Genomic DNA, 11,631 nt, shown 5'->3' with positions numbered 1-11,631 from the left:
CCAGCAGTCCCACTTCTGGACATATATTGGAGGGAATGAAATTACTACCTCAAAGAGATATCTGTACTCTCATGTTCATTGCAACATTATTTACAGTAGCCAAAATATGGAAACAAACTAAGTGTCCCTCTATGAGTGAATGGATAAAAAAAATTATACACACACACACACACACACACACACACACACACACCATGGAATATTATTCAGCCATGAGAAGGAAATTCTGCCACTTTCAACAACATACATGGACCTTGAGGGCATTATTCTAAGTGAAATAAGTCAGAGAAAGATAAACACCATCACCTCATTTATATGTGAAATCTAAAAATGCTGAACTCATAGGAACAGAGAGTAGAATGGTGGTTGTCAGGGGCTAGGGAGTGGGGGAAGTGGAGGGATGTTGGTCAAGGGGTACAAACTTCCATTCTAACGTCAAGTTGCCAGCCAGGGAGTTCCACTTTGATAAAGAAGTGATGCTGTGTCAGATGAACCAAGTCTTTATGTCCAAGAGGAATTACTCACATGGCAGAAAGTTTTTTCTTGGTTATTTATCCATTTTATTCACCTTCTTTAGGCTTTGCTTCACCTGCAGCCGTAGATGGGCCTTCGGTAAGCCCTCTTTAGCTTCAGGTTTGAGGATAACTGTGGCCCTCCTGTGGGTAATGGAGGCAGACGTCACCTCAGTGAAGGTGTAGAAGAAGTAGGCAGGGACAGGCAAGATGGTAAGGATGATGAGGGCTATAAGCAGGACTTTAGCCCATGATGGGTAAGTTCGGGTCACTTCATCTGACTGTGGAAGAAGGGGAGGAAGTTTTAGAATGTCCAGGTTCTCTGAAGTGGAAGGCTGACGAGGGCGGGGGTAGGAGATGAACCAAAGCAAGAGACTTAAATAACTGAATCTCCAGGGAATCAGGGAATAAGAAGTCTGTGTCGTAGGTGGAAGAGTGGATTGAAAAGTCTTATTCCCACTCCCGAGGGGTTTCTGGGGTCTGGGGAGGGAGGCTCACACTTTTTGAATCCCAGGCCAAGTAGGTGATTTTCTTCACAAACAGGTGAATCAGGGCACTTAAAAACAGGACTAGCAGCACAAATGGAGACAGAAAACACCACAGCCAACGGTAGACGGGGGAGATGGGTCGGCCCAACATGATACTCAGGTCTGCAAGGAACCTGAGAGGAAGGGCCACAAGACTTTGGGAGGCCCATTCAGGCCTTACTCAGCCTTGGTATGGGGGTCAGTCCAAACTTAGCCTGGGCGAGGGCCCTTAACATTTCTTAAACCTTTCTGTTCACCTCCACAACCAATCTTCTTGCTACTAATTCATCCTCTTTCAGTCTGATTTCTGTCCCAACCCCAGGATTTAAAAAACAAAACAAAAAACAAAACAAAACATTTCTCTCCCCTATCACCCTTCAAGATAAAAGCCACCTTCCTCAGCATGGCTTCTTCAAGCCTATATACCCAGCTTTCTTTGGTGCACCTTCTTAATCCCAGTACATATGCAATTCCGCCTAGAACACCTTTCTCTCTTTCTCTCCCTTGACAAACTCCACTTCATCTTTCTAGATTCTGTTCATGCATCCTCTCCTTGCCTGACTCTTCAGTCTTCTTTAGATAAAAATCTGTGTAGAGTACCCTCGGCTGCTTCTGTCATAGACTTACTACCCTGCCCAAGGATATATCTCCCTCTTTGGACTCTGAGAGCAGAAACTAAATTTAATTTATCCTAGCATCTGAAGCACTAACCACAAGGCCTGTCTGGCACATAGAAGGTCCTATGAAATATTTGAGAGTGACTGGGTGTATGAATGAGCAAACTGATGCCAAGAGCCACTATCACCTGTAAACGCTGCCACCGTTGGATTACATGGTGCTTCTCAAATGGCAGCATGCATAGAATCCCTTGGGGTTCTTGTTAAAATACAGATACAGATTCAAAGGTCTAGCGTGGAGCCTGAAGGTCTGTATTTTTGATAAGCTTCCAGAAGATGCCAATGCTTCTGGTCCATAGAGCACACTTCGAGAAACAAGAGATTACACACTTCAGATTTCTACACTACCCTGGTTAAATGAAGAGCTTAGGAGCCCCTCGGACTTGTAGAGACTGCTCACCACTTTTCCATTTTACAACTATTTTCTCCTGGAACCAACCCATGCTTTTCTCCTTCCTACCCTCCTGGGGGGGTCTCCATAAGCCCTGCAATAAGAGATCTGGCAGTGAGAGCAGGAGGGGCCAATGCTCCCTAGGGACCCTAGCTGTCTGAGTGCCCGGCAGGAGATCCTGGACTTGGGACATCACCTCCTGGCCCCATAGATCCAGGCCATGGCCACTGTCTCCAAGATGACAACAAAGAAGAGGGGCAGAGATGTCCAGTAATCATCCAGCAGGTTCACATAGTAGCTGCCCGAGGGCCTCACGAAGAGGAGGCTGCTCAGGAACATAGGCACACAGACACCCACTGGAGGAAAACATCAGATTTAAATAAAGGTCAGAATTCAAGCTGGGCTGTGTAAGAGTCCCACAGGGCTTAAACTAAACAATGGCCATAGGTGGGAGTGGGGTTATAGGTCAGAGTACCTGTGAGCAGCCCTGAATGTTCCCTGAGGGAAGAGAAAGTATTCTGGAGAGGGGTAATGATGCCTTGTATGATCCCTATTACGGTGCTCAGCCCCAGGGTCACCAGCAACACGAAGGTAATGATGGCCCAGAAGGTGGATCCAGAAAACACAGAGATGATATTACTGATTGCCACAATAGCCACACCTGGGCCCACCATAACCTGCGAGTGGAGGGAAGAACGGCGAGGGTTCTGAGCTCAGGCTGTCGATCCCTGGCTCCATTCCCATCCCCTCCCCTAGGAAACTACCTGTAGCACTGTTAATGGATGTAATTATACTCATCTGGCCTTGAGGCATGAGGACTTCCTCCTAAAATAGCCGCTGGTCTAGCAGCTCTTTGGGGTTGGGCTGAAAAAGCTTATATGAACTCTGGTGCCTGGTGCTACAGAGGCTACAACTACCTTACCACTAAAGGATACTGTGAACCTTGGTCTTGGCTGTCCAAGATACTCCTGAGAATTGCCTTTCTCAATTCTGCAGACACCTAAGGAGAGAAGTTTCTGGTGCACTGGGGGTTTTGAGGGGACCTCTAGGGCCCCATCCCCAACCCTTACTTACCTCACTCAATTGCTCAGATAAGTCACAATCGGTCAAATGGGGTAGGATCCTTTCTTTGACTTGTCCAGGGAGGTTGTTGAGCCACTTGGAATAGATGGAGCTCGGATCATGATGCAGACTATCTGGGGGCTGGGCCTCAGGAGGCAGCAAATTCGCAGCTATCAGATCCATCACTGTCTTAGCATTCCTGGGGACAGAGGTAGAACCATATAAAACCATCTGGCCCTTCACAGTAGCCTCCTCCCTTATCCTCTAGATGAGAAGGGAAATCACTAGCCTAGAGTTTTTGATCTGATTAAAGTAGAGCCTTCCCTGAAACCTAGGTCTCCAGAATCCTGGCGTACACTGCCTGACACCTGTTTTCATAATCACAAAGATGTCTGTGGGGAGCCAGAGAATTTCTGACTTAAGTAGATTCCTGGAGGGGGTCTTTTCTATAGTTATCAGTGACAGCTTTAGGACTCCTACCTCCTACTAGACAATCTCAGGATAACATGATGGTTTCTCAGCTTTCTTGACCCGCTAGCCTCTCCAACTTCTTTACTCATAGCTCTCTTAAACCTTCTATATACTTCAGCCATACTCAACTATTAAACCTTCTTCAACTTGCCACACTATTTTCTCAGTGTCTTTGGTACATGAGGTTCCCTCTGCCCAAAACAACCCCACTCTACCCCTACTCAGTTTACCTCAATCATACCCTCTCACCATTCTCCATTTGGCAAATTCCTACAAATCCTTACTGAACTCTGTTTACTGCCATGGAAATTTATTTTCATAAAAGCAAGTCAACAAACTGCAGAGAAGTAATATGGTATGATCTAATTTTTTAAATGGTACGTTTTTATATATAGGTCTACAAATTGAAATATTTGAAAGAATACTAACAGTGATTATTTGTGAGGAGACAAACACAGCTCTGGACTGCCTTCTCTGACTGCCCCAGAAAGTTAGTAACTCCCTCCTCTGTGTCTCATCATCCCGACTACCAGTCCTGATCTATTTGTGATTATCTGTTTAGTTTTTACTTCCTTAAAAGACTATGATTTTCTTGAGGTCAGGGATGGTGGTCTAATTCACCATTGGCTATGTTTCCAGAGTTCAACACATGGGTTGGTAGATAGGAGATGTTTTATAAATGTCTAATGAGCATTTTTGGAATGAATGTTATAGGAGAAGAAAAAGGGGAGTAGGCTATGGACATCCTGGTGCAGTGGGCCTTTTTTTTTTTTTTTTTTTTTTGGTCTAATGGTTCACTTGAACATATCCTCTAATTTTTTCATGGTAACCCCAGGTTAAGAATGGGGTGAATACACCTTTGAAAACCACCAACTTTGGGGCTTTCCTAGACTGGAAAGGCACCTCTGAAAGAGACAGAGTTGGTGAGATTCAGGTGTTTCTAAGCTTTAGGATGCCCCAGTTTGAGGGCCTCATACTGACAGCCATCATCCCTGAGTTCTGTGGGCTGTTTCTAAGAGTGGTCTCTGTGATGATCTCCATATGAATGATTGGGCTCACGTCAAGTAACATTTTTCGTTGTTCTTTATGGCCAAGTGACCCATTACAGCAAATACAAACACCGTGGTAGTCATTGAGGCAACCAAGTTGAGAAATGACACAGCAAAGGCATCCATGACACAGTTATTGGACCGAGGGATGTGCGAGCTGACTGCTGTGAAGCTGCCAAAGCCGGCGCCCAAGGACAAAAAGAGCTGGTTCCCTGTTCGGCGCCACACTTCCACAGAGTACAGGGCTGGCACCTGAGGAGGAGAAGGACCATGCAAATTGGGATATAAAGGGAGGAGAGGCAAACCATGATGGAGATGGAGGATGAGAAGGGAGTGAAAGCGGGAAGTAGGAGGGCCTCTATCAGACTAACAACCTTGCTGTCCCTGACACCCACCTTTGGAAAAGAGAATTAAAGGGTGGGGGATGCCTCACCTTGGCAGCCAACAAACTCTTGAGACCAAAGTTTGCGCCTTTCAGCATGAGACTCCGGATAAGAAGACAGAAAAGGATGATGTAGGGAAGGAGTACTGAGACATACAGCATCTGGTAGGAAGTATGATTCAGAAATAGAGTTCAGCAAAGGCAGAAGCTGGTAGAGTAGGATCACAGGCTATTTGGAATCAGAGGTCAGATTAGAAGGAGAAGTTGGAGACCTACAGGCATCAAGTTAGGAGAATGTTAGGGAGTCTCAGATAGAAGGAGGCCCATTAGATTAGTAAATTAGAGGGTGGCTTACCTTTCCAGTGGACTTGGGCCCTTTCCTCGTAGAGATGCAGATAATTAACCAGGTCACAAAGAGACAGACACTGAGATGCATGACTGGTATCCCACCTATCTCGATTTCATCTGTGGCCTTCAGTACCTTCCGGTACCAGAAGTATGTGGTAGGTGTTGTCCACGCACATTCAGGATCTGAGGTGAACTGGCCATGGAGGGAACTGCAAGACCAGGTGCGCCTCCCCCTTCTCCACAGCCACCCGCTCCTCCCAGTCCCACTGCATCATCTTCCAGCTCATCCCTGTTCTCCCAGTGATCCTTTTCCTCCTTCATTCCCCTGTCCTTTTCTCAGCCCTCCCACTCCCCTTTTCTTCCCTCTCTTCTCACCAAAACCACTGGAGTTCTTCATTAAGGGACACAGTGACCAAGGTAGTGGAGACTGGAAAGACTGGACCAAATAGAAGAGATTCCAGGCCACGAGCACACTGTAGTACAAGCCCACGATGATGCACACCTAGGGACCATGAAGAATTCTGGAGATAAGGAAAGAAACGTAGGCCAGAAGAAGGAAGGGAATTTGGCCTGAGGATTGGGGAACTGAAGGGACTTGACCCATGGAAGTACAAGGGATGGCATGTAAATGGTAGGCCTGGGCAGCCCAGGGCTCCTCACCATGAAGCTGGTATACCCTAAACCTCCAATCCAGGGGCTGATGACCTTCCATCCACCAATGCTGCCCTGATGCATCCTTTGACCAGCTGCCATCTCCAGGAATAGAAGAGGAACCCCAACCAAGAACAGCATGAAGATGTAGATGATTAAAAAACTGCCTGTGTAGGGGATTCAGGGAAGGGCTCTGAGCACCATCTGGCCTGGACTTCTTTGTAGGTCCAGGAAAACATATTCCCCACCTCTCTCAGGGCCACAGGCATCAGGACTCGACTGTTTCCATACCCCTCACAGTCCCAGGTATCTATCCCTCAATTCCTGGAAGATCCAGGTAGACCTAGTTTCCACTCCTACTCTTGACCCAGGTCTCCAATCCTACCATTCCTATGAACCGAAGTATTCGCAGATATCCTGCTGCCACCCTCCCAAGGTTCTGGGTGTGCAGGTACCTGGCCCCCACTTCAGTCAGTTTCCCAAATCCTCAGTCCCTTCTCAGAGACCCCAGAATAGCCAGGACAAGACTCTAGCTCCTCACCCCCTTGTGGGTCCATGATTCCTGGTCCCCAGGCTTACCACCTCCATTGTGAAAACACAGATAAGGAAAGCGCCAGATAGTGCTCAGCCCCACAGAGAAGTCCACCTGGGCCAGAAGGTACTCAATTTTATTGGCCCGGGATGATTGGTCGTGGGGGGCTTCATCCTTTGGCTCATCTTTATCTACGGTCTCCAATGTTTCTTCATTCTCTTCATCAGACCAAAGGTATGTTGGCAGAGTGTCATAGTTCTGACTCTTCACAGTCAATTCCTCGGTAGGCAACAACTCAGACCTTAAGAATTGGGAAGCTGAGGTAGTAGCAATCAGGGACGTGGAATCCGAAGGTCTAGATATCTGGGGTTTCTCATCCTGGGTCTCCATGTTTTCATCAACAGTTAACATCCTGGGTGGACTCTAGTTCCTTCTTCTGCAGGGATGGGGCCTTCTTTCTTGTTGACCTTAAGGACATCAAGAACTGTAGAGTTTAGGTATATGAGCTAAGGGAAGATGAGATTAATCCTGCAAGAACCTGAGGCCTCCCCAATCCTGTTATCCTTACATGGCTAAGAACATGGAGTCTCCACCCTGGAAAAGATACCGAGAATATGCCTTCCTCTAGAAAATAATAACTTAAAACAATACCATCTACAATAATACCCTAAAAAAGTTAAAATAATTTTATGAGGAATGATTTTAACAAAAGATGAGCAAGACCTTTAACACACACACACACACACACACACACACACACACACACACACACACACACACACACACACTATTAAAATGTTACTGAGAGAAAATAAAGAAGCCCTAAATTAAGGAATGTAATATGTTCATGAATTGGAAGTCTCAATAGTATAACAATGTCAATGCTCCCTGATTTGATCTATAGATTCAATGCAATTTCTATTAAAATCACAGCAGGATTTTTGTGGAGCTTGACACACTTATTCTAAAATGTACATGAAAAGCAAAAGGCCTTAACTGGTTAATACAATCTTGGTGGAGAAGAACAAAATGCAAAGACTAATTTTAAAGCTATAGTAATTAAAAGAGTACGGTATTGATACAGGGATCTATGGCACAAATAGATCAGTGAAGCAACATGCAGCACTGACCAATATGGTAGCTACTAGCCACATACGGCTATTTTAATTAAAATTAAATAACATTAACAATATAGCTCCTCAGACATACTAGCCACATATCAAGTGCTCAGTAGACATATGGCTAGCATACCAGAAGGGCAGATATAGAACATTTCCATAATCACAGAACATTCTTTGCATACCACTGGGAGAGTTCAAAAACATACTCACGCATATATCAAAACCTGAGTTACAACAAAGATGATACCGCAAAGCTGGAGAGAAAGGACATTCTTTTCAATAAATGACTAGCTATTAGGGCAGCTATTTCTATCTATGTAGAAATAATTGAACCTTGGCCTCCCCAACTTCATCCATTAAATAAAAATCTATTCAGAGCAGATTGTAGTTCTAAATACAAAAGGTAAAACAATAATATTTTTATTAGCTCCTCACCCCCCAAAAAATTTTTAAAATAACATTTTTTGATGAAAAGCCTAGGTTAATATCTGCATGACTTGGGGGTAGGTACACATTTCTTAAATAGGGTACAAAAAGCACCAATCATAAAGGAAAAGTTTGACATACAGGACTAAATTAAAAAGAGAAGCTTCTTTGAATCAAAAGTTACACTTAATTGAGTAAACAGACAAGCCACAGAGTTGTGGAAGACATCTGCAACACAGATCGTGGACAGAATAACGCCCTCCTCCAAGACATCCACATTCTAATTCCTAGAACCTATGAATATGTTACCTTTCATAGCAAAAGTGACCTTTCAACGCGATTAGGTTATGGATCTTGAAAAGGGGAGATTAACTTGGATTATCTATGATGGGCCCAGTGTAATTACAAGGGGCCTTTTGAGGGAAAGAGGGGGTTAGGAGATTCAGATTTAGAGAAGAAATTGGGATGGCAGAAGCAGAAGTTGGAGTGATGTGCTCTGAATGTTGAGAAAGGGGCCATGATTCAAGGAATGCAGATGACTCCTAGAAGGTGGAAAAGGCTAGGAAATGGATTCTTCCCTATATCCTGCGTAAAGAACACAGGCCTGCCAACCACTTGCTTTTAGCCCAATGAAACTGATTTCAGATTTCTGCCCTGCAGAACTGTAAGATAATAAGTTCATGTTTTAAGCCACTAAATTTGTAGTTATTGTTAGAGCAACAGTAGGAAACTAACAAAGTATATAACCAAAAAAGGGCCTGTCCCTCCCCCAAATTTATAAGAAAGAAATACTGACAAATAAATAAGAAAAGGCAGAAAATCTAAAAAGTGGAGGAAAGGGAAGAGAAAGCTCACACAGGCATATTACTAAAGAAAATATACAAGTGGTCAACAAACGTATGAAAAGGTGCTCAATGCTCAACTTCATTAGTCAACAAGAAAATGTAAATTAAAACCACAGCAAAAACAGATAAGATACATATGTGATAAATCAAGTATAGTAATGTGTTAACTGTAGAATCTAGATTGATGGGTGTACGGATGGTCACAGTATAAGTCTTTGAACATTTCTGTATGCATAAGCATTTTTTCACAATAAAATATTGGGAGGATACCACATATATTCACTAGACAAGCTAACGTGAAAAGGACTGATTAAACCAAATGATGGCACATGTGGAAACTTCTGGAACTCACATACACTGTTGGTAGGAACACAGATTGGTACAGCTGCTTCTAGTTGAACTAGTTGAACATATTCACACACTTTAAATATTTTCATACTTCATCACCCATTCCAAAGTGAGTATCTAACAGAAATGTGTCGATAAGTACACCAAAAACTACGTTCAAGAATGCTAATAGCTGCACTATTCGTAATTGTCCAAATCTGGAAACAATCCAAATATCTTTCAAGCGTAGGACAGAAAAGCATATGATGAGCAGACAACAATAAAAAGAGTGAATTACTGGTATGTGCAACAACCTGGATGAATCACAGTCATATTGTTTTGAACGAAAGAAGCCAGGCCCAGAAGAGAACATACGATATAATTCCATTTATAAGAAAAGGCAAAACAAATTTATGGAATCAGAACCCAGGATAGCATGGTCACATTGTGATAATATATTTACCCATAATTATGATTTGTGCATACTTCAATATGTGATACTTCAATAAAAGTTTGTCTAAAAATAAACAACGGGGAAAAGACTCTGGATTTCTATACAGTAATAATAAACAGAAAGTGGGTCGAAAAAAGAAAGATGGCACTTACAACAGTAACAAAAACTTTATGGCATCAAGAATAAATCTAAACAAATAAAAGCAAGAATAAACAAATGGGACCTAATGAAACTTACAAGCTTCTGCTCAGCAAAGGAAACCAGAAGTAAAACAAGAAGAAAACCTACAGAATGGGAGAAAATTTTTGCAAGTGAAACCGACAAAGGCTTGATCTCCAGAATATATAAGCAGCTCATACGACTCAATAAGAAAAAAATAAACAACCCAATCCAAAAATGGGCAGAAGACCTAAACAAGCAATTCTCCAAGGAAGAAATACAAATGATCAAAAAGCACATGAAAAAATGCTCAATATCACTAATTATCAGAGAAATGCAAATCAAAACTACAATGAGGTATCACCTCACACCAGTCAGAATGGCCGTCATTCAAAAATCCACAAATGACAAATGCTGGAGAGGCTGTGGGGAAAGGGGAACCCTCCTACACTGCTGGTGGGAATGCAGTTTGGTGCAGCCACTATGGAAAACAGTGTGGAGATTCCTCAAAAGACTAGGAATAGACTTACCATACGACCCAGGAATCCCACTCCTGGGCTTGTATCCAGAAGGAAATCTACTTCAGGATGACACCTGCACCCCAATGTTCATAGCAGCACTATTTACAATAGCCAAAACATGGAAACAGCCTAAATGTCCATCAACAGGTGACTGGATAAAGAAGATGTGGTATATTTATACAATGGAATACTACTCAGCCATAAAAACCGACAACATAATGCCATTTGCAGCAACATGGATGCTCCTGGAGAATGTCATTCTAAGTGAAGTAAGCCGGAAAGAGAAAGAATAATACCATATGAGATCACTATGGTGATCTATCATATGTGGAATCTAAAAAACAAAAACAAAAACAAACAAAAACAAAGCGTAAATACAGGACAGAAATAGACTCACAGACAGAGAGTACAGACTTGTGGTTGCCAGGAGGGTGGAGGGTGGGAAGGGATAGACTGGGATTTCAAAATTGTAGAATAGATAAACAAAATTACACTGTATAGCACAGGGAAATATACACAAAATGTCATGATAACTCACAGAGAAAAAAATGTGACAATGAGTGTGTATATGTCCATGAATGACTGAAAAATTGTGCTGAACACTGGAATTTGACACAATATTGTAAAATGATTATAAATCAATAAAAAATGTTAAAAAAAGAATAAATCTAAACAATGTTTAAAAACACCTAAATAAATGCAGAAATACTCTATGCTCATGGATATAAATACTAAATACCCAATAATGTAAAATGGAATTTCTCCCCCAAATTTATAGATTCAATGCAATTCTAACTGAAATCTCAACATAATTTTTCATGAAAGCTAGCAAGATTTTATAACTGATATAAAAGAATAAAGTGCAAAAAAGAATGAAAAGACTGCTACTAGTCTTCTGTTGCTGGCCAAGATGGAGTCAGTGAACAAAATATAACAAATCTCTCCCACCAATTACAGCCAAAATCTCTGGATAGATTACAAGCAACTACCTGAGGACTTTGAAAAGTAAACAGCAATGGTCAGCCTGGGGTTTCAAGTTAACTTGAATAATGACATAATGGCAGGGATTAGTTTCACATATTTTTCCTCCTTTGTCTCTGATCCAAGAATAAGCCAAATCATGGAACTGTACAATAAGCACTAAAAGAAACAATTCCAGGAGATATCCCCTATTTC

The 11,631-nt window shown here is 42.6% G+C and overlaps 1 protein-coding gene across 2 annotated transcripts; it reads right to left on the bottom strand.

Annotated features, from left to right (window-relative positions):
- Positions 1 to 293: 293 nt before the first annotated feature.
- LOC106729886 (orphan sodium- and chloride-dependent neurotransmitter transporter NTT5-like) lies at positions 294 to 5,783 on the bottom strand. 2 transcript variants are annotated; one of them, XM_032485554.1, is made up of 6 exons: positions 5,427 to 5,783; positions 3,182 to 3,368; positions 2,583 to 2,784; positions 2,304 to 2,463; positions 1,011 to 1,173; positions 294 to 793 (listed from the first exon to the last, which is right to left on the bottom strand). In XM_032485554.1, the coding sequence occupies exons 2-6, from the start codon at positions 3,350 to 3,352 to the stop codon at positions 548 to 550; spliced, it is 942 nt and encodes a 313-aa protein (XP_032341445.1). In that variant the 5' UTR covers positions 3,353 to 3,368; positions 5,427 to 5,783; the 3' UTR covers positions 294 to 547. The 2 variants fall into 2 exon arrangements, with proteins under 2 accessions (XP_032341445.1, XP_032341444.1); XM_032485553.1 differs by lacking the exon at positions 5,427 to 5,783 and adding an exon at positions 4,700 to 5,420.
- Positions 5,784 to 11,631: the final 5,848 nt, after the last annotated feature.

The sequence above is a fragment of the Camelus ferus genome, chromosome 9 (assembly GCF_009834535.1).
Source record: "Camelus ferus isolate YT-003-E chromosome 9, BCGSAC_Cfer_1.0, whole genome shotgun sequence".
Classification (NCBI taxonomy): domain Eukaryota; kingdom Metazoa; phylum Chordata; class Mammalia; order Artiodactyla; family Camelidae; genus Camelus; species Camelus ferus.
The sequence above is the reverse complement of the archived record's forward strand: the minus strand, read 5'-3'. Positions and strand labels throughout refer to the sequence as shown.